Raw genomic sequence first — 27,380 nt, 5'->3', positions numbered from 1 at the left:
CTTTAGAAAAACCACGCTTCCTGTCTTGAGAAATTCTTTAGAAAAACCACGCTTCCTGTCTTGAGAAATTCTTTAGGAAAACCACGCTTCACCACCTTCCTGTCTTGAGAAGTTCTTTAGGAAAACCACGCTTCCTGTCTTGAGAAATTCTTTAGTTAAATCACGCTTCCTGTCTTGTGAAATTCTTTAGGAAAACCACGCTTCCTGTCTTGAGAAATTCTTTAGGAAAACCACGCTTCCTGTCTTGAGAAATTCTTTAGAAAAACCACGCTTCCTGTCTTGAGAAATTCTTTAGTTCAATCACGCTTCCTGTCTTGAGAAATTCTTTAGGAAAACCACGCTTCACCACCTTCCTGTCTTGAGAAGTTCTTTAGGAAAACCACGCTTCCTGTCTTGAGAAATTCTTTAGTTAAATCACGCTTCCTGTCTTGTGAAATTCTTTAGGAAAACCACGCTTCCTGTCTTGAGAAATTCTTTAGGAAAACCACGCTTCCTGTCTTGAGAAATTCTTTAGAAAATCCACGCTTCCTGTCTTGAGAAATTCTTTAGAAAAACCACGCTTCCTGTCTTGAGAAATTCTTTAGGAAAACCACGCTTCACCACCTTCCTGTCTTGAGAAGTTCTTTAGGAAAACCACGCTTCCTGTCTTGAGAAATTCTTTAGGAAAACCACGCTTCACCACCTTCCTGTCTTGAGAAGTTCTTTAGGAAAACCACGCTTCCTGTCTTGAGAAATTCTTTAGGAAAACCACGCTTCCTGTCTTGTGAAATTCTTTAGGAAAACCACGCTTCCTGTCTTGAGAAATTCTTTAGGAAAACCACGCTTCCTGTCTTGAGAAATTCTTTAGAAAAACCACGCTTCCTGTCTTGAGAAATTCTTTAGTTATATCACGTTTCCTGTCTTGTGAAATTCTTTAGGAAAACCACGCTTCACCACCTTCCTGTCTTGAGAAGTTCTTTAGGAAAACCACGCTTCACCACCTTCCTGTCTTGAGAAGTTCTTCAGGAAAACCACGCTTCCTGTCTTGAGAAATTCTTTAGTTATATCACGTTTCCTGTCTTGTGAAATTCTTTAGGAAAACCACGCTTCCTGTCTTGAGAAATTCTTTAGGAAAACCACGCTTCCTGTCTTGAGAAATTCTTTAGAAAACCACGCTTCCTGTCTTGAGAAATTTTTTAGAAAAACCACGCTTCCTGTCTTGAGAAATTCTTTAGGAAAACCACGCTTCACCACCTTCCTGTCTTGAGAAGTTCTTTAGGAAAACCACGCTTCCTGTCTTGAGAAATTCTCTAGGAAAACCACCTTTCTGTCTTGAGAAATTCTTTAGGAAAACCACGCTTCCTGTCTTGAGAAATTCTTTAGGAAAACCACGCTTCACCACCTTCCTGTCTTGAGAAGTTCTTTAGGAAAACCACGCTTCCTGTCTTGAGAAATTCTTTAGTTAAATCACGCTTCCTGTCTTGTGAAATTCTTTAGGAAAACCACGCTTCCTGTCTTGAGAAATTCTTTAGGAAAACCACGCTTCCTGTCTTGAGAAATTCTTTAGAAAAACCACGCTTCCTGTCTTGAGAAATTCTTTAGTTCAATCACGCTTCCTGTCTTGTGAAATTCTTTAGGAAAACCACGCTTCCTGTCTTGAGAAATTCTTTAGGAAAACCACGCTTCCTGTCTTGAGAAATTCTTTAGGAAAACCACGCTTCACCACCTTCCTGTCTTGAGAAGTTCTTTAGGAAAACCACGCTTCCTGTCTTGAGAAATTCTTTAGTTAAATCACGCTTCCTGTCTTGTGAAATTCTTTAGGAAAACCACGCTTCCTGTCTTGAGAAATTCTTTAGAAAAACCACGCTTCCTGTCTTGAGAAATTCTTTAGTTCAATCACGCTTCCTGTCTTGAGAAATTCTTTAGAAAAACCACGCTTCCTGTCTTGAGAAATTCTTTAGAAAAACCACGCTTCCTGTCTTGAGAAATTCTTTAGGAAAACCACGCTTCACCACCTTCCTGTCTTGAGAAGTTCTTTAGGAAAAACCACGCTTCCTGTCTTGAGAAATTCTCTAGGAAAACCACCTTTCTGTCTTGAGAAATTCTTTAGGAAAACCACGCTTCCTGTCTTGAGAAATTCTTTAGTTAAATCACGCTTCCTGTCTTGTGAAATTCTTTAGGAAAACCACGCTTCCTGTCTTGAGAAATTCTTTAGGAAAACCACGCTTTCTGTCTTGAGAAATTCTTTAGGAAAACCACGCTTCCTGTCTTGAGAAATTCTTTAGGAAAACCACGCTTCCTGTCTTGAGAAATTCTTTAGGAAAACCACGCTTCACCACCTTCCTGTCTTGAGAAGTTCTTTAGGAAAACCACGCTTTCTGTCTTGAAAAATTCTCTAGGAAAACCACCTTCCTGTCTTGAGAAATTCTTTACGAAAACCACGCTTCCTGTCTTGAGAAATTCTATAGTTAAATCACGCTTCCTGTCTTGAGAAATTCTTTAGGAAAACCACGCTTCCTGTCTTGAGAAATTCTTTAGGAAAACCACGCTTCCTGTCTTGAGAAATTCTTTAGTTAAATCACGCTTCCTGTCTTGAGAAATTCTTTAGTTAAATCACGCTTCCTGTCTTGAGAAATTCTTTAGGAAAACCACGCTTCCTGTCTTGAGAAATTCTTTAGGAAAACCACGCTTCCTGTCTTGAGAAATTCTTTAGTTAAATCACGCTTCCTGTCTTGAGAAATTCTCTAGGAAAACCACGCTTTCTGTCTTGAGGAATTCTCTAGGAAAACCACAATCCTGTCTTGAGAAATTCGTTAGGAAAACCACGCTTCCTGTCTTGAGAAATTCTTTAGGAAAACCACGCTTCCTGTCTTGAGACATTCTTTAGGAAAACCACGCTTCCTGTCTTAAGAAATTCTTTAGGAAAACCACGCTTCCTGTCTTGAGAAAATCTTTAGGAAAACCACGCTTCCTGTCTTGAGAAATTCTTTAGGAAAACCACGCTTCCTGTCTTGAGAAATTCTTTAGGAAAACCACGCTTCCTGTCTTGAGAAATTCTTTAGGAAAACCACGCTTCACCACCTTCCTGTCTTGAGAAGTTCTTTAGGAAAACCACGCTTCCTGTCTTGAGAAGTTCTTTAGGAAAACCACGCTTCCTGTCTTGAGAAATTCTTTAGGAAAACCACGCTTCCTGTCTTGAGAAATTCTTTAGTTAAATCACGCTTCCTGTCTTGTGAAATTCTTTAGGAAAACCACGCTTCCTGTCTTGAGAAATTCTTTAGGAAAACCACGCTTCCTGTCTTGAGAAATTCTTTAGAAAAACCACGCTTCCTGTCTTGAGAAATTCTTTAGGAAAACCACGCTTCACCACCTTCCTGTCTTGAGAAGTTCTTTAGGAAAACCACGCTTCCTGTCTTGAGAAATTCTCTAGGAAAACCACCTTTCTGTCTTGAGAAATTCTTTAGGAAAACCACGCTTCCTGTCTTGAGAAATTCTTTAGTTAAATCACGCTTCCTGTCTTGTGAAATTCTTTAGGAAAACCACGCTTCCTGTCTTGAGAAATTCTTTAGGAAAACCACGCTTCCTGTCTTGAGAAAATCTTTAGGAAAACCACGCTTCCTGTCTTGAGAAATTCTTTAGGAAAACCACGCTTCCTGTCTTGAGACATTCTTTAGGAAAACCACGCTTCCTGTCTTGAGAAATTCTTTAGGAAAACCACGCTTCCTGTCTTGAGAAAATCTTTAGGAAAACCACGCTTCCTGTCTTGAGAAATTCTTTAGGAAAACCACGCTTCCTGTCTTGAGAAATTCTTTAGGAAAACCACGCTTCCTGTCTTGAGAAATTCTTTAGGAAAACCACGCTTCACCACCTTCCTGTCTTGAGAAGTTCTTTAGGAAAACCACGCTTCCTGTCTTGAGAAATTCTTTAGGAAAACCACGCTTCCTGTCTTGAGAAATTCTTTAGTTAAATCACGCTTCCTGTCTTGTGAAATTCTTTAGGAAAACCACGCTTCCTGTCTTGAGAAATTCTTTAGGAAAACCACGCTTCCTGTCTTGAGAAATTCTTTAGAAAAACCACGCTTCCTGTCTTGAGAAATTCTTTAGGAAAACCACGCTTCACCACCTTCCTGTCTTGAGAAGTTCTTTAGGAAAACCACGCTTCCTGTCTTGAGAAATTCTCTAGGAAAACCACCTTTCTGTCTTGAGAAATTCTTTAGGAAAACCACGCTTCCTGTCTTGAGAAATTCTTTAGTTAAATCACGCTTCCTGTCTTGTGAAATTCTTTAGGAAAACCACGCTTCCTGTCTTGAGAAATTCTTTAGGAAAACCACGCTTTCTGTCTTGAGAAATTCTTTAGGAAAACCACGCTTCCTGTCTTGAGAAATTCTTTAGGAAAACCACGCTTCCTGTCTTGAGAAATTCTTTAGGAAAACCACGCTTCACCACCTTCCTGTCTTGAGAAGTTCTTTAGGAAAACCACGCTTTCTGTCTTGAAAAATTCTCTAGGAAAACCACCTTCCTGTCTTGAGAAATTCTTTACGAAAACCACGCTTCCTGTCTTGAGAAATTCTATAGTTAAATCACGCTTCCTGTCTTGAGAAATTCTTTAGGAAAACCACGCTTCCTGTCTTGAGAAATTCTTTAGGAAAACCACGCTTCCTGTCTTGAGAAATTCTTTAGTTAAATCACGCTTCCTGTCTTGAGAAATTCTTTAGTTAAATCACGCTTCCTGTCTTGAGAAATTCTCTAGGAAAACCACGCTTCCTGTCTTGAGAAATTCGTTAGGAAAACCACACTTCCTGTCTTGAGAAATTCGTTAGGAAAACCACGCTTCCTGTCTTGAGAAATTCTTTAGGAAAACCACGCTTCCTGTCTTGAGAAATTCTTTAGGAAAACCACGCTCCCTGTCTTGAGAAATTCTTTAGGAAAACCACGCTTCCTGTCTTGAGAAATTCTCTAGGAAAACCACCTTCCTGTCTTGAGAAATTCTTTACGAAAACCACGCTTCCTGTCTTGAGAAATTCTTTAGTTAAATCACGCTTCCTGTCTTGAGAAATTCTTTAGGAAAACCACGCTTCCTGTCTTGAGAAATTCTTTAGGAAAACCACGCTTTCTGTCTTGAGAAATTCTTTAGGAAAACCACGCTTCCTGTCTTGAGTAATTCTTTAGGAAAACCACGCTTCCTGTCTTGAGAAATTCTTTAGGAAAACCACGCTTCACCACCTTCCTGTCTTGAGAAGTTCTTTAGGAAAACCACGCTTCACCACCTTCCTGTCTTGAGAAGTTCTTTAGGAAAACCACGCTTCCTGTCTTGAGAAATTCTTTAGGAAAACCACGCTTCACCACCTTCCTGTCTTAAGAAGTTCTTTAGGAAAACCACGCTTTCTGTCTTGAGAAATTCTCTAGGAAAACCACCTTCCTGTCTTGAGAAATTCTTTACGAAAACCACGCTTCCTGTCTTGAGAAATTCTTTAGGAAAACCACGCTTCCTGTCTTGAGAAATTCTTTAGGAAAATCACGCTTCCTGTCTTGAGAAATTCTTTAGTTAAATCACGCTTCCTGTCTTGAGAAATTCTCTAGGAAAACCACGCTTTCTGTCTTGAGAAATTCTCTAGGAAAACCACAATCCTGTCTTGAGAAATTCTCTAGGAAAACCACAATCCTGTCTTGAGAAATTCGTTAGGAAAACCACGCTTCCTGTCTTGAGAAATTCTTTAGGATAACGACGCTTCCTGTCTTGAGAAATTCTTTAGGAAAACCACGCTTCCTGTCTTGAGAAATTCTTTAGGAAAACCACGCTCCCTGTCTTGAGAAATTCTTTAGGAAAACCACGCTTCCTGTCTTGAGACATTCTTTAGGAAAACCACGCTTCCTGTCTTGAGAAATTCTTTAGGAAAACCACGCTTCCTGTCTTGAGAAAATCTTTAGGAAAACCACGCTTCCTGTCTTGAGAAATTCTTTAGGAAAACCATGCTTCCTGTCTTGAGAAATTCTTTAGGAAAACCACGCTTCCTGTCTTGAGAAATTCTTTAGGAAAACCACGCTCCCTGTCTTGAGAAATTCTTTAGGAAAACCACGCTTCCTGTCTTGAGACATTCTTTAGGAAAACCACGCTTCCTGTCTTGAGAAATTCTTTAGGAAAACCACGCTTCCTGTCTTGAGAAAATCTTTAGGAAAACCACGCTTCCTGTCTTGAGAAATTCTTTAGGAAAACCACGCTTCCTGTCTTGAGAAATTCTTTAGGAAAACCACGCTTCCTGTCTTGAGAAATTCTTTAGGAAAACCACGCTTCCTGTCTTGAGAAATTCTTTCGGAAAACCACGATTCCTGTCTTGAGAAATTCTTTAGGAAAACCACGCTTCCTGTCTTGAGAAATTCTTTAGGAAAACCACGCTTCCTGTCTTGAGAAATTCTTTAGGAAAACCACGCTTCCTGTCTTGAGAAATTCTTTAGGAAAACCACGCTTCCTGTCTTGAGAAATTCTTTAGGAAAACCACGCTTCCTGTCTTGAGAAATTCTTTAGGAAAACCACGCTTCCTGTCTTGAGAAATTCTTTAGGAAAACCACGCTTCCTGTCTTGAGACATTCTTTAGGAAAACCACGCTTCCTGTCTTGAGAAATTCTTTAGGAAAACCACGCTTCCTGTCTTGAGACATTCTTTAGGAAAACCACGCTTCCTGTCTTGAGAAATTCTTTAGGAAAACCACGCTTCCTGTCTTGAGAAATTCTTTAGGAAAACCACGCTTCCTGTCTTGAGAAATTCTTTAGGAAAACCACGCTTCCTGTCTTGAGAAATTCTTTAGGAAAACCACGCTTCCTGTCTTGAGTAATTCTTTAGGAAAACCACGCTTCCTGTCTTGAGAAATTCTTTAGGAAAACCACGCTCCCTGTCTTGAGAAATTCTTTAGGAAAACCACGCTTCCTGTCTTGAGAAATTCTTTAGGAAAACCACGCTTCCTGTCTTGAGAAATTCTTTAGGAAAACCACGCTTCCTGTCTTGAGAAATTCTTTAGGAAAACCACGCTTCCTGTCTTGAGAAATTCTTTAGGAAAACCACGCTTCCTGTCTTGAGAAATTCTTTAGGAAAACCACGCTTCCTGTCTTGAGAAATTCTTTAGGAAAACCACGCTCCCTGTCTTGAGAAATTCTTTAGGAAAACCACGCTTCCTGTCTTGAGACATTCTTTAGGAAAACCACGCTTCCTGTCTTGAGAAATTCTTTAGGAAAACCACGCTTCCTGTCTTGAGAAAATCTTTAGGAAAACCACGCTTCCTGTCTTGAGAAATTCTTTAGGAAAACCACGCTTCCTGTCTTGAGAAATTCTTTAGGAAAACCACGCTTCCTGTCTTGAGAAATTCTTTAGGAAAACCACGATTCCTGTCTTGAGAAATTCTTTAGGAAAACCACGCTTCCTGTCTTGAGAAATTCTTTAGGAAAACCACGCTTCCTGTCTTGAGAAATTCTTTAGGAAAACCACGCTTCCTGTCTTGAGAAATTCTTTAGGAAAACCACGCTTCCTGTCTTGAGAAATTCTTTAGGAAAACCACGCTTCCTGTCTTGAGAAATTCTTTAGGAAAACCACGCTTCCTGTCTTGAGAAATTCTTTAGGAAAACCACGCTTCCTGTCTTGAGAAATTCTTTAGGAAAACCACGCTTCCTGTCTTGAGAAATTCTTTAGGAAAACCACGCTTCCTGTCTTGAGAAATTCTTTAGGAAAACCACGCTTCCTGTCTTGAGAAATTCTTTAGGAAAACCACGCTTCCTGTCTTGAGAAATTCTTTAGGAAAACCACGCTTCCTGTCTTGAGAAATTCTTTAAGAAAACCACGCTTCCTGTCTTGAGAAATTCTTTAGGAAAACCACGCTTCCTGTCTTGAGAAATTCTTTAGGAAAACCACGCTTCCTGTCTTGAGAAATTCTTTAGGAAAACCACGCTCCCTGTCTTGAGAAATTCTTTAGGAAAACCACGCTTCCTGTCTTGAGACATTCTTTAGGAAAACCACGCTTCCTGTCTTGAGAAATTCTTTAGGAAAACCACGCTTCCTGTCTTGAGAAAATCTTTAGGAAAACCACGCTTCCTGTCTTGAGAAATTCTTTAGGAAAACCACGCTTCCTGTCTTGAGAAATTCTTTAGGAAAACCACGCTTCCTGTCTTGAGAAATTCTTTAGGTAAACCACGCTCCCTGTCTTGAGAAATTCTTTAGGAAAACCACGCTTCCTGTCTTGAGACATTCTTTAGGAAAACCACGCTTCCTGTCTTGAGAAATTCTTTAGGAAAACCACGCTTCCTGTCTTGAGAAAATCTTTAGGAAAACCACGCTTCCTGTCTTGAGAAATTCTTTAGGAAAACCACGCTTCCTGTCTTGAGAAATTCTTTAGGAAAACCACGCTTCCTGTCTTGAGAAATTCTTTAGGAAAACCACGCTTCCTGTCTTGAGAAATTCTTTAGGAAAACCACGATTCCTGTCTTGAGAAATTCTTTAGGAAAACCACGCTTCCTGTCTTGAGAAATTCTTTAGGAAAACCACGCTTCCTGTCTTGAGAAATTCTTTAGGAAAACCACGCTTCCTGTCTTGAGAAATTCTTTAGGAAAACCACGCTTCCTGTCTTGAGAAATTCTTTAGGAAAACCACGCTTCCTGTCTTGAGAAATTCTTTAGGAAAACCACGCTCCCTGTCTTGAGAAATTCTTTAGGAAAACCACGCTTCCTGTCTTGAGACATTCTTTAGGAAAACCACGCTTCCTGTCTTGAGAAATTCTTTAGGAAAACCACGCTTCCTGTCTTGAGAAAATCTTTAGGAAAACCACGCTTCCTGTCTTGAGAAATTCTTTAGGAAAACCACGCTTCCTGTCTTGAGAAATTCTTTAGGAAAACCACGCTTCCTGTCTTGAGACATTCTTTAGGAAAACCACGCTTCCTGTCTTGAGAAATTCTTTAGGAAAACCACGCTTCCTGTCTTGAGAAAATCTTTAGGAAAACCACGCTTCCTGTCTTGAGAAATTCTTTAGGAAAACCACGCTTCCTGTCTTGAGAAATTCTTTAGGAAAACCACGCTTCCTGTCTTGAGAAATTCTTTAGGAAAACCACGCTCCCTGTCTTGAGAAATTCTTTAGGAAAACCACGCTTCCTGTCTTGAGACATTCTTTAGGAAAACCACGCTTCCTGTCTTGAGAAATTCTTTAGGAAAACCACGCTTCCTGTCTTGAGAAAATCTTTAGGAAAACCACGCTTCCTGTCTTGAGAAATTCTTTAGGAAAACCACGCTTCCTGTCTTGAGAAATTCTTTAGGAAAACCACGCTTCCTGTCTTGAGAAATTCTTTAGGAAAACCACGCTTCCTGTCTTGAGAAATTCTTTAGGAAAACCACGATTCCTGTCTTCAGAAATTTTTTGCGAAAACCACGCTTCCTGCCTTGAGAAATTATTTGCGAAAACCACGCTTCCTGCCTTGAGAAATTCTTTAGGAAAAACACGCTTCCTGTCTTGAGAAATTCTTTAGGAAAACCACGCTTCCTGTCTTGAGAAATTCTTTAGGAAAACCACGCTTCCTGTCTTGAGAAATTCTTTAGGAAAACCACGCTTCCTGTCTTGAGAAATTCTTTAGAAAAACCACGCTTCCTGTCTTGAGAAATTCTTTAGGAAAACCACGCTTCCTGTCTTGAGAAATTCTTTAGGAAAACCACGCTTCCTGTCTTGAGAAATTCTTTAGGAAAACCACGCTTCCTGTCTTGAGAAATTCTTTAGGAGAACCACGCTTCCTGTCTTGAGAAATTCTTTGGGAAATTTGCGCTTCCTGACTTGAGAAATTCTTTAGGAAATTTGCGCTTCTTGACTTGAGAAATTCTTTAGGAAAAACACGCTTCCTGTCTTGAGAAATTCTTTAGGAAAACCACGCTTCCTGTCTTGAGAAATTCTTTAGGAAATACACGCTACCTGACTTGAGAAATTCTTTAGGAAATACACGCTTCCTGTCTTGAGAAATTCTTTAGGAAAACCACGCTTCCTGTCTTGAGAAATTCTTTAGGAAAACCACGCTTCCTGTCTTTAGAAATTCTTTAGGAAAACCACGATTCCTGTCTTGAGAAATTCTTTAGGAAAACCACGCTTCCTGTCTTGAGAAATTCTTTAGGAAATCACGCTTCCTGTCTCTAGAAAACCACGCTTCCTGTCTTTAGAAATTCTTTAGGAAAACCACGCTTCCTGTCTTGAGAAATTCTTTAGGAAAACCACGCTTCCTGTCTTGAGAAATTCTTTAGGAAAACCACGCTTCCTGTCTTAAGAAATTCTTTAGGAAAACCACGCTTCCTGTCTTGAGAAATTCTTTAGGAAAACCACGCTTCCTGTCTTAAGAAATTCTTTAGTAAAACCACCCTTCCTGTCTTGAGAAATTCTATAGGAAAACCACGCTTCCTGTCTTGAGAAATTCTTTAGGAAATCCACGCTTCCTGTCTTAAGAAATTCTTTAGTAAAACCACACTTCCTGTCTTGAGAAATTCTTTAGGAAAACCACGCCTCCTGCCTTGAGAAATTCTTTAGGAAATCCACGCTTCCTGTCTTGAGAAATTCTTTAGGAAATCCACACTTCCTGTCTTGAGAAAATCTTTAAGAAAACCACGCTTCCTGTCTTGAGAAATTCTTTAAGAAATCCACGCTTCCTGTCTTGAGAAATTCTTTAAGAAGTCAACGCTTCCTGTCTTGAGAAATTCTTTAGGAAAACCACGCTTCCTCTCTTGAGAATTTTTTTAAGAAATCCACGCTTCCTGTCTTGAGAAATTCTTTAGGAAAACCACGCTTCCTGTCTTGAGAAATTCTTCTAGAAATCCACGCTCCCTGTCTTGAGAAATTCTTTAAGAAATCCACGCTTCCGGTCTTGAGAAATTCTTTAAGAAATCCACGCTTCCGGTCTTGAGAAATTCTTTAGGAAATCCACGCTTCCGTTCTTGAGAAATTCTTTAGGAAATCCACGCTCCTCTCTTGAGAAATTCTTTAGGAAATCCACGCTTCCGGTCTTGAGAAATTCTTTAGGAAATCCACGCTTCCGTTCTTGAGAAATTCTTTAGGAAATCCACGCTCCTCTCTTGAGAAATTCTTTAGGAAATCCACGCTTCCTGTCTTGAGAAATTCTTTATGAAATCCACGCTTCCTGTCTTGAGAATTTTTTTAAGAAATCCGCGCTTCCTGTCTTGAAAAATTCTTTAGGAAAACCACGCTTTCTGTCTTGAGAAATTCTTTAGGAAAACCACGCTTCCTGTCTTGAGAAATTCTTTATGAAATCCACGCTTCCTGTCTTGAGAATTTTTTTAAGAAATCCACGCTTCCTGTCTTGAGATATTCTTTAGGAAAACCACGCTTCCTGTCTTGAGAAATTCTTTATGAAATCCACGCTTCCTGTCTTGAGAAATTCTTTATGAAATCCACGCTTCCTGTCTTGAGAATTTTTTAAGAAATCCACGCTTCCTGTCTTGAGATATTCTTTAGGAAAACCACGCTTCCTGTCTTGAGAATTTTTTTAAGAAATCCACGCTTCCTGTCTTGAGAAATTCTTTATGAAAACCACGCTTCCTGTCTTGAGAAATTCTTTAGGAAAACCGCGCGTCCTGTCTTGAGAAATTCTTTATGAAATCCACGCTTCCTGTCTTGAGATTTTTTTTAAGAAATCCACGTTTCCTGTCTTGAGATTTTTTTAAGAAATCCACGTTTCCTGTCTTGAGAAATTCTTTAGGAAAACCACGCTTCCTGTCTTGAGAAATTCTTTAGGAAAACCACGCTCCCTCTCTTGAGAAATTCTTTAGGAAATACACGCTACCTGTTTTGAGAAATTCTTTAGGAAATACACGTTACCTGTTTTGAGAAATTCTTTAGGAAATACACGTTACCTGTCTTGAGAAATTCTTTAGGAAAACCACGCTTCCTGTCTTGAGAAATTCTTTAGGAAAACCACGCTTCCTGTCTTGAGAAATTCTTTAGGAATACCACGCTTCCTGTCTTGAGAAATTCTTTAGGAAAACCACGCCTCCTGTCTTGAGAAATTCTTTAGGAAAACCACGCTTCCTGTCTTGAGAAATTCTTTAGGAAAACCACGCTTCCTGTCTCGAGAAATTCTTTAGGAATACCACGCTTCCTGTCTTGAGAAATTCTTTAGGAAAACCACGCCTCCTGTCTTGAGAAATTCTTTAGGAAAACCACGATTCCTGTCTTGAGAAATTCTTTAGGAAAACCACGCTTCCTGTCTTGAGAAATTCTTTGGGAATACCACGCTTCCTGTCTTGAGAAATTCTTTAGGAAAACCACGCTTCCTGTCTTTGGAAATTCTTTAGGAAATCCACGCTTCCTGTCTTGAGAAATTCTTTAGGAAAACCACGCTTCCTGTCTTGAGAAATTCTTTAGGAAAACCACGCCTCCTGTCTTGAGAAATTCTTTACGAAAACCACGCTTCCTGTCTTGAGAAATTCTTTAGGAAAACCACGCTTCCTGTCTTGAGAAATTCTTTAGGAATACCACGCTTCCTGTCTTGAGAAATTCTTTAGGAAAAACACGCTTCCTGTCTTGAGAAATTCTTTAGGAAAACCACGCTTCCTGTCTTGAGAAATTCTTTAGGAATACCACGCTTCCTGTCTTGAGAAATTCTTTAGGAAAACCACGTCTTGAGAAATTCTTTAGGAAATCCACGCTTCCTGTCTTGAGAAATTCTTTAGGAAATCCACGCTTCCTGTCTTGAGAAATTCTTTAGGAAAGCCACTCTTCATGTCTTGAGAAATTCGTTAAGAAATCCACCCTTCTTCTTTTGAGAAATTCTTTAGGAAATCCACGCAAGAATCCACAACTTTTTTCTATTTTTTCGATAACATAAAGGACAAATTGTTATCGTAGTAAAAATGTGTAGATTATTGCAGGTTCTGGAACAAGCATCAAGTTTTAATAGTTCTACACGTAAAGCGTTTTCTTTAGGCCATGTTTAAGCCCTAAACACATCCAACGTTTGAGTAAAGTTTTGTGCCATTTCTGGTAGATGAATAAAGAACAAAGTGCTGCCAAGTTTCAATTTTTCTTAATTCTTCTACACAGAAATGACACAACAATTGACTCAAACGTTGCATGTGTTTAGGGCGCAACGCGTCACACAACGTACCGTATGTATTTGGCCCATTATAGTTTTTTACATTTTGTAATGTTGACATTTATCAAGATGGCCTTTTGCAAGTGCATTACAATTTCCCACCCTCTTAAACAAGTAAATCAATTTCATATTTTTTCGACGAAAAATATGTACATATAAAGAAATGTGATTTAAAATGATATGAAAACATCTCAAACAAACAAAGTTCATGTTGAACATAGGGCGGTAAAATATGTACATATGTTTCATACATCCATGTTATTGGAAATCATATTGATACGTATACAGGTATACATGTGAATCAATTTATATATTATTTGTTGTTGTTGTTATTGTTCTATATAATTATAAGCCATCAAATTAATTATAGTGTTGTAATTAGTTCGACCCCTAAAGTCCTTCGACATTAATAATCAAACTCTCGTGAAGGGTAATTAAAGCAATAAAAACAATAAAGCAGCGCTACTGATTTGTAATAAGCATAAGCTTGAACTTTGTTTTTTTTTTCTTTTTTTCCGAGAAAATAAAGAAAAACTATTAAAGCAATAACAAAATACTTTACAAGGAAGTGGTGGAAGTGTCAAATGTGGGTGAAATAATTATTTAGTTTGAGCAAAACTAAAATATACAATTACTTTATAAAACAACACGTGTCAGTATTAAAATAACATGAAACACGTGTCGCCTACATAGTATTTTTTTAATTAGACCGAATTTTTGTTCAATTGTTGTTAGATTACAAAAATGGGGAGAAATATATGCTCTACAATGTTAAATTTATAAAAAAAAACTTTTTGGAGGTACGAAATAATGCTTGGTTTACATTTACGAAATCCACTCGATTTCAACTGTCAAATCCATAGGTTAAACGTCAAATGAAATCCAGATGAGATTTCGTTTGACGTTTGAGCTATGAAATTGACAGTTGAAATCGAGTGGATTTCGTAAATGTAAACGTAGCATAAATTACAATATTGCCTTGCAGCAGCACGAATGAACTTTATTGTGTGATGCATACTTTTAGGCGAAGTTATGATACACACCATGGTGGAATAATAAGGTGTAACGCCAAAAACAGCTGATCTTCATACCAGTTGTCAAAATGTGTTATTGTGAATAAAATTACATACAAAATGTAAACAAGCAATTCACAGTAATGCATTATTGTGAGCAAATTTGACGTTTGACATGATTTGATGAGGGGAAATTGCTAGAACATCAAAGTTTGTGTAAAGTTTTGCCTAATTTCTGGTAAAAAATAAAACCCACAAGGGCAATTCTAATTTTTTTCTTTATTCATTTACCAGAAATGATGCTAAACTGTACTCAAACGTTGATTGTATTTTCGCCTTTAATACCTTGTCTTCTCAACAACGACTGAATCAAATGAGCATAAAGGCCCAAACTCAATCATGTCGTGGCTTGTTCGCGACTTAAGTTTTTATTTCTTTATTTTATAACAAATTGCTAGAAATGTATACACTCTCTATCTTATTTTTAGAATAAATAATTTCGCCAGCGGCGGGCAGGGATCAACCAACTGTTTTTGTTTGTAGGGATCTCTAAAGCAACTGCTTATAAATTGTATCCAATGGAGTGCATTGAAGGATGTTGTGAAATTATAACTCCACATGCACAACTTCCGAAAATTTTTGCTGGGTTATAGTCCATGTTTTGGTACAGGCCTCAAATAACGGTACCTCCGGATTTTCGGTATTTTGAGAATTTTAGATAAAATGTTTATCCGATGTAGCTGTAAGTGGTCTTGAAACTTCTCCACCTAACATCGTCAACATAGGTCCATTTTTTGGTAAAGCCCCCATATAACGGTACCTCCCGATTTTCGGTATTTTGACAATTTTAGCTACAATTTTTAACCGAACTAGCTATAATTTGACATTTGAGGTTCTCAGTGGTCATGAAACTTCTCCACCAAACATCGTCAACATAGGTCCATGTTTTGGTATAGCCCCCATATAACGGTACCTGCCGATTTTTGGTATTTTGGGAATTTTAGCTACATTTATTAACCGAACTAGCTGCAATTTAATATTTGAGGTTCTCAGTGATCATGAAACTTCTCCACCAAACATCGTCAACATAGGTCCATGTTTTGGTATAGGCACCATATAACGGAACCTCCCGATTTTCGGTATTTTGAGAAGTTTAGCTACTTTTTTTAACCGAACTAGCTGTAATTTGACATTTGTAGATCTCAGTGGTCATGAAACATCTCCACCAAACATCGTCAACATAGGTTCATGTTTTGGTATAGGCACCATATAACGGAACCTCCCGATTTTCGGTATTTTGAGAAGTTTAGCTACTTTTTTTAACCGAACAAGCTGCAATTTAATATTTGAGGTTCTCAGTGGTCTTGATACTTCTCCACCAAAAATCGTCAACATAGGTCCATGTTTCGGAATAGCCACCATACAACGGTGCCTGTCGATTTTCGGTATTTTGAGAAATGTATATACAATTTTTAACCGAACTAGCTGTAATTTGACATTTGAGGTTCTCAGTGGCCACGAAACTTCTCCACCCCATATAACGGTAGCTTCCGATTTTCGGCATTTTGAGGGATTTAGCTAAAATTTTTTACCGAACTAGTTGTAATTTGACATTTGAATTTTCAGTGTTCGTGACCACTTCATCAACATACGTCAATGTTTTTGTATAGCTTCTATATACGGTACCTCCCGACTTTCGGTTTTTTATAACTTTATTCTCTTTAACGTATAGTTTTCCTGCATTCTTTTAAAAATACCGAAAACTATGAGGGGTAATGTAGGTGTATACCTACATGACAATCCCTTGGACCTTGATTGCGAAAATTATATTACTACATTCCTAAAAAATCCCTGCATTTATGTATATGAATGTAATAGGTCATTTAGATATGACATCATTAGTCGGATTTAGCCCATTATCAGGTTTTATTTGCTAAATCCAGCCAAAATCTACCAGATTTCCCATACAAAAATAAATCCACCTATTGAGTGGATTTGTTTTAAATCTGGCATAAATCCTCGTATACAACTCTGTTTTTTGCAACATGTTGCTAGAAGATACAAAAAGTTGCAAGCTGTCACAAGAAACAAGGTAGATGCATCGGTGAATTGCTACACTAAAAATGATTTAAAATATAAAAAATTGTAAAAAATTCGGAACAATTAATTTTTTTTTTTTGATGTACAAAGTTGATTTTAGTCAACCAAGACTAATATTTATGACGTCTAAACGATAAAATTATTCTTTTTTTTGCTCTTTAGTTAGCATTAGTAGCATGATGTGCTAACATTTTCAGTATTAAACAATAAATTTGTAATTTGACGTATGTTTTTTGAGACGAATTCAATTTACAAAAAATTCTTTTGACGTTTTAAATTCGATCAGATGGGCTGATGCATCTACCTTGGTAATTGTGCCATGAACAAAAATCAGCTGACTGCCATTTAAATCCTCCAAAATGTATATCTAAATGCAATGAGATTTATTAAATCCAGTCGAGGATTTATGGCTAGTCTAAATCAAATGTGTTCTTCTTTGACACAGCGGCGCCGAAGTTTTTCGGCAAATTTACACACATACGACCCGAATGCATAGAAAGAGCGTACGAAAAAGAGATAATGTTTTAATTCGTTTTTGTTTTGTAGCGTGCGTGCATAAAAACACACTAACACACAGTCATAAGTTGCCAATAGTTTGAATACATTCACATTTTGGGCTGTTCTCTTTTTGGTCACGTCTGGTCTAAATGAGCTATAACATTTATGATTAAATGTATAAAGGCCTGCGTACATAAGCTGCCTTGCCTGCTTACCTAGCTTCCTTCTGATAAAAGAATAAAAAAGAAAAGGGCAACCCAGTTCGAAATTTCCTCGGCCTTCTTTATTCTTTTATTTTTATTATGTCAAAAATAAAGCAACAAAGCAAGGCAATCAGGCAGAGCAGCTTATGTGCGCAGGCCTTTAAGGCTTCGACACATAAGAAGCATGACAGTCTTGCTTAATGCTTGGTTTACATATACGAAATCCACTCGATTTCAACTGTCAAATCCATAGGTTAGACGTCAATTGAAATCCAGATGAGATTTCATTTGACGTTTGAGCTATGGAATTGACAGTTGAAATCAAGTGGATTTCGTAAATGTAAACTTAGCATAAGTCATATCTGGTAAATGACTAAAGACCAAGTTCGACCTAATTAAAATGTTATTCTGAAATCTTTTTATTAGGTCGAACTTGGTCTTAAGTCTTTTATCAGATATGACTTCAGCAAGAATGTCATGCTGGCATTTCAGGTCAAATGCGTGGAAATGCATAGGCCAAATTAAATTTTATAAGCGCGGAATGACAGATACACAAAACACAAAAAATGCGAAGTACCTGAGTTTTCAACTCAATTTTTGTGGCGTTTGAGCGACAAGTTGGTTTTGATAATTCATGTTTTACTTATGACTGTATTAGTAAAATAGCAAAAAATCGTAATTTTTTGAGTAAAAATCGTCAAATCGTCATTTATCAATTGTTGACCAAAAATCGTCAAAATGACGATAAATCGTCAAATCTGGCAGTCGTGGCAGCAGTGATGATGTCTCGCAACGTCATTGCTACTTCCGATCATCTCTGAAGCGGTGATAAGTGAACTCTATAAAACTCGTTCAATCAGCTTTCTTATAGCTCATTTAGACTAGCCATAAATCCTTCACTGGATTTAATGAATCCAGTACAAATCTCATTGAATTTAGATATAAATTTTGGAGGATTTAAATGGCAGTCAGCTGATTTTTGTTCATAGCACAATTACCAAGGTAGACGCATCAGCCCATCTGATAGAATTTGAAACGTCAATAGAATTTTTTGTAAATTGAATTCGTCTCAAAAAACATACGTCAAATTACAATTTTATTGTTTAATACTGAAAATGTCAACACATTATGCTACTAATGCTAACTAATGAGCAAATAAAAAATTATTTTATCGTTTAGTCATCGTAAATACACTCAACGTCAGAATAGAACACCTAAATTTCTGTTAATGTTAGCTTATTTATCCCGAAGCGAATGAATCTACGCTTTTAATCTTGTAGGGATTTATAGCCTATGATGTTCCGTATCAAACACAGAAAAAATTATGTTTCTAGCTTTTCGCGAAATGATTTTCTGATCATTTTTCCGATAGTACTATGAAAAATAGGCATTTATTTTCGGTCATCAGGATAGAACAGTCATTTTATTTTCGCGAATTGTTGAAATATTAACGCCGAATTTTCTTTCAGTCGATAAAACGGGGCTTTCTAATAATTTGTCACCAATAAAACCATATAAATAATTCCGCGCACGCCGAAATAACAGCGTAACGGGTTTAAATTGACAGATAATTGAAACATCTCGGAATATCAATAAGAGTCGCGCAGTTATGTCGTATTTCTTCACAATAAGATAGAATATAACACAGACAACCTCGACGGAAACATTCGAGAGTTGCGGATGCTGATAACATGGAACGTTTTCCAAATAAGTATGACAAACCTCAAAATTTCTTATAAAAACCTTGATGTTTTGTTCAGTAATATGATTTTTCCGCGAACAAGTCTGCCGTTTAAAGATTTGGAAATATGCTCCACATTCAATTATCTGTCAATTTAAATCCGTTTACGCTGTTATTTCGGCGTCCGCGGAATTATTTATATGGTTTTATTGGTGAAAAACGATTAGAAAGCCCCGCTTTATCGACTGAAAGAAAATGCGGCGTTAATACTTACACAATTAGCGAAAATAAAATGACTGTTCTATCCTGATGACCGAAAATAAATGCCTATTTTTCATAGTACGATCGGAAAAATGATCAGAAAATCATTTCGCGAAAAGCTAGAAGCATAATTTTTTCTGTGTTTAATACAAGATTAAAAACGTAGATTCATTCGCTTCGGGATAAATAAGCTAACATTAACAGAAATTTAGGTGTTCTATTCTACTGACGTGGAGTGTATTAGTCTGTTTGATTAAAATCAACGTTGTATATCAACGCAAATTTAATTTGTTCGTCTTGTTTACAAATTTTTACATTTTAAATTATTTTTAGAGTAGCAATTCAGCAATGCATCTACCTTGTTTCTTGTGCCAGCTTACAACTTTTTGTATTTTCTAGCAACATGTTGCAAAAAACAGAGTTGTATACGAGGATTTATGCTAGATTTAAAACAAAGCCACTCAATAGGAGGATTTATTTTTGTATGAGAAATCTGGTAGATTTTGGCTGGATTTAGCAAATAAAACCTGATAATGAGCTAAATCCGGCTAATGAAGTCATATCTAAATGGGCTATTATGATTGATGACAGTGCGGCGTTCAGAGGTGATGCAATCGTGCGGTCTTTTGATGGAGACAATTATGGGATGGTCTGACTCATGAGAAACGAAGGTGACGAATTTTTTAGACCAGGTGAAAAGACGGTTATATTTGGGGTCCTCATTGCAAAATGTAGAGCTATAAATCTACTCAGCCATCACTATACCCCTCTTTTTGGTCATTTCCGAGGACGGAATGCCACAACTCATTATGAGCATTAAAATACTCCAAGACCAGTCGGTTATGACCTTCCAAAAGCGGGCTAATGTTGCGCCTATAAACTGGAGTACAACTATTTATTGGCGGGAGGTATACGTTAAGCAACTTCAGCTCGGCAGTTCCACACCAGACTCGTCCAGCTCATGCCAAAAAGTATGTTTTTTAATGTTGTTTAAGAAGTTGAAGACGAAAGTTAGCTCTTTCAATCGCATCCTATCAACAAATACTAGACACATTCCACGCAACGAATCTGTCTGTACGATAAGCCAAAAAATTGTAAAAATTCGTCGAAATTTTTACTGAATGCTGTTCGATAACAAAATTGTCCAGTAAAAAAGAGCGAGTCGAGAGAGAGATTTTTTGACAGTTCTGTGACAGAGAACTTGCAAATTTTTGCTGGCAAAATTTGTTCTTTTAATCAGCTGTTCAATGTAAACAACATGAAATGTTAACATTTTTGACCAAGAAAATTTCACATTTTTTTAGATTCTAAGGCGTTGTGGTAAATAATCCAGCAAAAGGTTTGCATCCGCGGATGCAGTTAAATCACTAGAACAATTGCCGCTGGAGTACATCTTTTCCTATGAATTCACCTATGAATTTTATAAGAGAGCACGCAGCTAGGTTGCACTTCATTTTGCTTCCACGGCACACAGCTAGGATGCACTCCATTTTCGATCCAAATCACAGCCTTTGATGCTATAAAATGCAAGCCATTGCAAATATCCCAAAAGAAATAAAATACATTGCTTATTCGTGTAAACAAGAATATTAACTTTATTTCACTAATACAATTTGCGTCTCGTGAATTACAGCAATGTTCGTATCTTTAGTTTGTATTTCTTTGTTTTTTTTAAACAAATTCTTATAATTTTAGACACTCTTGTGTTCAGAAAAAAGACTGCGACTGTAGGGATAAAAAAATTGACTTGCTTGGCTAGGGATCTATAAGCAAGTGCTTCTAAAATGTATCGAGCGTAGTGCATTTTTCTTAAATCCGTGTGGACTGCATCGAAAGATGTATTGAAATCATAACTCTGCATTGCACTACTTCCAAACTTTTTTGCTGGGAAGTAAAATGCATTTGGTTTAAAATATCAAAAGAAACAAAAACAGTTTTCATACATTTTGGTAAACAGCTGACTTTCTTGCAAGTTCTTACAAAATTTTGTTCGATAACTTCCTGCAATTTTTCTTGCTTGAGAGAGTAAAATTCACTGAGAGAAGTTTCTGGAACTTGCTGAGTAATTATTGCTGGGAAAGTTATCATACAGACCTAAAGTTTCGTCTATAACCTCACATTCGTATAGGAAAAACTTCATTCGTGTTCGCGGACACTGCGATTGGGAGAGAGAGAACAACTGCAACCAAGGCCTATAGAAGGTCGGCCATTCAGAGTTCTGTTAACAACTTTTGACAACAAACATAATAGATTTTATTTTTATGTGATTAGAGTTTCTTTGTAATTTAAATCACAATAATGTTTTTGACATCAAACATAAAAAATCAGGTGGGCTTAGTGTCCAACTGTATAAACTGTGATTGCAACAATACTAAAAGATCTAAGCTCTAATTTAAACCAACCCACCAACCACTGTCGATTTCTGAAAGCCAAGGAGAAAAATTCAGTGCCGTGAAGGCAGTCACCTAAAAGCGACCTGAAAGGCACACGGCAAGGGCACAATAAACATTATGCCAGCTGATCCCGACGAAAGAATCAACAAAAGTCACTGGCTGCTATTCGAAACCGGTCTTCGAAGTGTCATTGTTTTAGTGATAGTAAACCAGAGTGACCGTCAGTTCGGTAGCCCCATTCTTTAAAATGACGTCAAGACATTTCCTTGTTCAGGCTTTTAGTAGACTAATGCTTGGTTTACATTTACGAAATCCACTCGATTTAAACTGTCAAATCCATAGGTTAAACGTCAAATGAAAACCAGATGAGATTTCATTTCTAATTTAAACTAACATGACCACTGTCGATTTCTGAAAGCCAAGGAGAAAAATTCAGTGCCGAGAAGGCAGTCACCTAAAAGCGACCTAAAAGGCACACGGCAAGGGCACAATAATCCTTATGCCAGCTGATCCCGACGGAAGAATCAACAAAAGTCACTGGTTGCTTGTCGAAACCGGTCTTCGAAGTGTCATGGTTTCAGTGATAGTAAACCATAGTGACCGTCAGTTCGGTGGCACCATAATTTAAAAGGACGTCAAGAGATTTCCTTTCCTTTAGTAGACTAATGCTTGATTTACATTTACGAAATCCACTCGATTTCAACTGTCAAATACATAGGTTAAACGTCAAATGAAAACCAGATGAGATTTCATTTCACGTTTGAGCTATGGAATTGACAGTTGAAATCGAGTGGATTTCGTAATTGTATAATAGTACGTTTATATATATAACCGGATTTAACAAACCCATTGGGTTTCAAATGTCAATTCCTTTACGTATACGTCAAGTAAATCCTCACTAAGAAGGTTAACCCTGCAAAAGGCTATAATATAAACATGGCCTAAGTAAACTTTGGGAAAGGGCTAATCTTGCGACCTGATCGTGCCGCTGATAGGAGGACGGACAGCGACAGAGGGAGGGTGTCGTACGAATTTATTCGTGACGCTACGTTCGCACTGTGCCTCTTGGACTTCGGCTTTAACATGAGTCTGGGATTCTTACTGACGGGGCATGGCTCCCTAAATGCATTTATGCATACAAGAGGCCTGTCCAGATTTGTGCTGGTGTGGGATGACTGAGGACTGGCAGCATATACTGACGGAATGCCGGTACTATGATGACATTAGAGATTTATTCAATATGGATATCACGTATGGAGGGTGGGATTTCAGTAGGGCACTTGAAGACAGACTGACCTTTAGTTGTTTAAGTAGTTTTGCACGTCAAGTGCTTGTTAGGAGAAGGACTAGACTTAATGGAGGTAACACCAGCACATAGTCATCTCTACAGTTGGGCGTGTTGGTGTTAGAGGAGAGTTGGAGGAGTTGGTGCGGCGTCGTGGCCTTGTGTGGTTGTCGTACCAGTCATACGTGAGGGTTGCTTCGTTCATTGTTTGTGTTGTGTTGTCCGTTGCCGCGGTCCCTTTGTGCAGTCCGTGAGGACAGCATGTTAATTGTTTGTGGTCCCGTGTTGTTTGTTTTTCCGCTGGCTGAATTGGTGGAGGTCACCAGTCCGGGGCTGTTTGGAGTCCAGCTGGTAGTGGTCATTGGCCTCGAAGCCTGACCGGAGGCTATATTCTGGTACCGCGGGTGCCAGTTGCCCCTAGATCTGTGGTTAAGACCCAAATCGCGGGGAGAGCTTCGGCACGAGTGTGGAGTTGCACTTCAACCGGGTGTCGACCCAAAGAAACGTAGGAGTTTAGATAAGCTCCGCTCCTAACCAAGGATGCGATCAAGTCCAAATACGTATGAACGAATTGTTACTCTTATGGGCCAAATACATACGGTCCGTTGTGCGACGCGTTGCTCGTTGAAAACAACAACCACATGAAAAATGTGTAAGTGATGCCAAGTTTGCTCTTGAAGTTTTCATGTGGTTGCTGTAACGCAACGCTCAACACGCCGTATGTGCAGCGGACTTTAATTTTTGTGCGGGGGCGTTGGAAGACACATTAGCTTCGTTCCAGAACTAAAAAGTTTTTACACATTTTGCACATTTTTGCCCAAAATGCGTTCCCGTACACCAAAAAAGTTGCAAATTGTTCACTTCTCTTTGAACAAAAATGGCGCTGAGTAGCTTTCTCTTTAGAAACTTTTTACACGACAAATTTGGGCGAGCAAAAATGTGCAACATGTTTGACGGCTTCTGATTGGCTGACATGTCGACTTTGACATTTGTTCCAGATTTGTTGACGTTTCTGCCATTTTTCCGTTCCCGTACATTTTGGAAAAAGGTGTATGTTGGGCTCATTTTCGACAGTTTGCTCTATTGACACTTTTATCATTAAACAAGTACTGGAACGAAGCTATTATATTCACTCGGTGTTAAGAGCACTGTGGGGTAGGCGGCATGGCAGGTACCCACATTAAGCACCACGACGTGTGTGGTTTCCATATCTGGTGGGATGGATACTGGGGTAGCTGTGGACTCCATAGTGAATGGGTATTTACGGAAATGTGAAGGAAAGCTGAATTTTTGAATTCGATTCCATCTGAATCCACCTCACACAATTCAGTAAAAGCAGGAAAGCGGCAAGAGCTTCACAACGTGCAGGCCTATCTGCACCATTGTAAATCTGCTGCCGATGAACCCCTCTTGTCCCTCACGAATTTTGAAGTAGACATATCTTTAGTTCAGGAATCATATATCTACGAGAATATACCTAGACACATTCCACGCAACAAAGTTTCGTCCATAACCTCACATTTGTATAATAAAAAGTTCATTCATAATTCACCAAGTCCTTTAGACAGCTGAAGGCAACCAAAAGTCACATTTGACTATTAACTTTCAAAGACCGCAAAATACAGCTGCAGCAACAACAACAACAAAACATTTTAATTATGTGGAAAATATTCACAAAGTCTAAAGCAGGTTTAAGAAAAAGTGTCTGGCACACAAAACCTCAAAGAACAAAAGGCCAAAATCCTGTATGTACGAGTATGATTTTGTGATAATGTTAATGTGCCGTGTAAGTGTATGTGTGAGGGAGGCGGTGTTGCTATTTTTTGTTGTCCCTGTAACTATTTTTGACTCCATTTAAAAAAGAAAAGAGGCAACATTAAATGATGGTGAGGGTCATAACATTCTTCTGCCGCTGCTGCTGCTATTTTAGAGAAGTCGAATAGACTTGTAGGTGATTAAATGAGTAGATGTACTATGTAGATAACAACACACAAGAGAGACAGCGATAAAGAGAGTCGTAAAGGGAATGAACAAAATACAAGGTTTTAATAAAATGTTTTTTTTTTCCCACTTCCTTACTCCTTTGCTTCATGGAAAATAGACACAATAAAAAAGGAGAGATACAACAAAAAGGAAAAAAAAAACATTTTGTTAAAATTTGTCTGTGTGTGTGGTGTGCTATTGTGTATGTGTAAGGATAACCATTAATGAAGCTAAATTTGGGATACACACGCACACACACTCATACACAGGTGATAAATGCTTTAAATAACCAAACCAAAAACAAATTATGATGTTTATTAAAAAATTAGGCTAAGGTTGTTAAGTCCAATAGAGTATTAGCAGAGTTGTATTTCGCTTTTAAATTATTTTTTAAGCTAAAAAAGAAATGTTGTTGTTGTAATTCAAAAAAAAGTATCTAATTACCCTTTCCAAAACGCTTAACAGCTCTGAAGGTTTCATGTTTATCCACGGTGTTCGAGTAGAGACTTTGAAGAAAAACGCTTGCAATTTCTGAGCAAAGTTTCCTTGGGATACAACAATTGACGGCCGTCAGTCAATTGGTATGGTGAGAAGAACGGTGATGATGATGATGACGCCGCAGGTGATGATGATAACAATGGCCTTTGGATGTTGGTGTTTCACTTAATATTTCGTTTTAATTATCACTGATCCCACCTTACGGAATGAGGGGGAGGGGGAGAGATTTCACAAAATTCATACACTAGAACACAGACACGAACAATAGCGGATACTTTACTCACACCCTTAAATGCCACAATATTCAACAGTTTTTTTTCTTTTCTAGACAAGAATTTCCAAAATTTGCTTTAATTTTCAACGATTTTTTCGCTTGCTTTCGATAAGTAGATATTTTTCGTTTAAATCTTTTGCTTTCTTCAGGGGAAAATATTTTCATTAGCTTTTCACTTTTCCATATTTTTTGAAAACGTGAATTTTTTACACTTTTCAATTGCTTGTTTTGTGATTTTTCTTTTCTTTAAACAATTTCCAATTTTATTTTAAATTTATATCCCAAAAATCCTTAGGATTTTAGCCATCTATTTGTTGTTGTTTTTTTCTTCTACCGTTTTTTCTACCGTTTGTTCTTGCTTTCAGTGAGTGGTGAAAATTCACGTTTAACTTTGCCGAAGTGAAAAAAATGAATGGTTGCAATTTTCCGTGTGTATAACTTCAAAAAATTGGTTAGTTAGTCCTGCTGCTGCTGCTGCTTCGTCTCTGCTTAATGTCAAAGCAGAAAAACACTCACACAAACTCTCATAAAGTTATCCCCCCAAAGAAACGTTCTGCTGAAAACTGAATGAGAGGAGTCTGTGCGTAACTTTTTTTCCGTAAAAAGCTTTTCTCCATTCGTTGTTGCTGTTGTTGTATATAGTAGTATTTCTGTTAAATGAAACATCCCTCCACCCTTAACCTCCACCATTACCAGCAACATCATTATCCTTTTTGGCTTCGTCGGTTTGCATAACATCGTTAATTACGATGTTGAAGCAACGACTTGAACAAAGTTTGGGAGAAACTTTTGAGAGTCGCTGGAACGGTTGTTATTTTAAATGAGAATGTTTAGTGGATTGTGGTAACATGTGGGTGGAAAATGAAGTGAGTGGAAATGTCATAGAAGGGTTGCCATTTGTTCATATTAAAATCACTTATAGCCTAGACAAACGGCAACGTTAATTTGAATTAAGATCTGCATTTAATTTTAGCCTGACAGACGACAGTTTCTGCATTTACGAAACAGCTGATTGCTGGTAAACAACTGTTCTGTTGTTGTTTGCCCTGCAATTTGTTGTTTTCCTTGTGTCTCAGAGCAGGAGTATGGGTTCTCTTTTAAAGCTCATTTAGGCTAGCCATAAATCCTCGACTGGATTTAATAAATCCAGTACAAATCTCATTGCATTTAGATATACATTTTGGAGGATTTAAATGGCAGTCAGCTGATTTTTGTTCATAGCACAATTACCAAGGTAGATGCATCAGCCCATCTGATCGAATTTGAAACGTCAAAAGAATTTTTTGTAAATTTAATTCGTCTCAAAAAACATACGTCAAATTACAAATTTAATGTTTAATATTGAAAAATGTTAGCACATTATGCTACTAATGCTAACTAAAGATCAAATAAAGAATTATTTTATTGCTTAGACATCGTAAATTAAATTCATCTTTGTACATCAAAACAAATTTAATTTTTCCGCCTTGTTTACAAATTTTGACATTTTATATTATTTTTATTGTAGCAATTCGCCGATGCATCTACCTTGTTTCTTGTGCCAGCTTGCAACTTTTTGTATTTTCTAGCAACATGTTGCAAAAAACAGAGTTGTATACGAGGATTTATGCCGGATTTAAAACAAATCTGGTAGATTTTGGCTGGATTTAGCAAATAAATCCTGATAATGTGCTAAATCCGGCTAATGATGTCATATCTAAATGGCCTATAATACCCTAGAGAAAGGGCAAAGTTAATTTGCATTAAGATCTGCATTTAATTTTAGCCTGACAGACGACAGTTTCTGCATTTACGAAACAGCTGATTACTGGTAAACAACTGTTTTGTTGTTGTTTGCCTTGCAATTTGTTGTTTTCCTTGTGTCTCAGAGGATGAATATGGGTTCTCTTTTACGGTATTGCCATATTGAAATACCTAAATTCATTATAAATTCGGTTTGATTTTGTGCATTAAAAATGTGGATAATGCACGAATAAATTTGAATTAACGCAGTTAATGCAAATTAACGCTGCCATCTGTCTAGGGTATTAAATTAATATGACGCTATGAAATTGACATTTGAAATCCATTTGGTCTCGTAAGTCTAAACGTTTACAT

General features: G+C 37.7%; 1 protein-coding gene across 3 annotated transcripts in view; it reads right to left on the bottom strand.

Moving 5' to 3' along the window:
* The window catches only part of LOC141399821 (solute carrier family 7 member 14), a 92,688-nt gene extending 66,767 nt beyond the window's left edge, over positions 1-25,921 (bottom strand). For 2 of the 3 annotated variants that reach the window (XM_073979146.1, XM_073979148.1), the window contains exon 1: positions 24,956-25,865. In XM_073979146.1, coding sequence (XP_073835247.1) covers positions 24,956-24,991 — 36 coding nt within the window. In that variant the 5' untranslated portion in view covers positions 24,992-25,865. Of the gene's footprint in view, positions 1-24,955 lie in introns of all 3 variants that reach the window. The other variant, XM_073979145.1, reaches the window with a different exon arrangement.
* Between the last annotated feature and the right edge of the window lie 1,459 nt (positions 25,922-27,380).

The sequence above is a fragment of the Musca autumnalis genome, unplaced genomic scaffold, assembly GCF_047663935.1.
Source record: "Musca autumnalis isolate F117 unplaced genomic scaffold, ASM4766393v1 scaffold_3, whole genome shotgun sequence".
NCBI classification, from domain to species: domain Eukaryota; kingdom Metazoa; phylum Arthropoda; class Insecta; order Diptera; family Muscidae; genus Musca; species Musca autumnalis.
The sequence above is the reverse complement of the archived record's forward strand: the minus strand, read 5'-3'. Positions and strand labels throughout refer to the sequence as shown.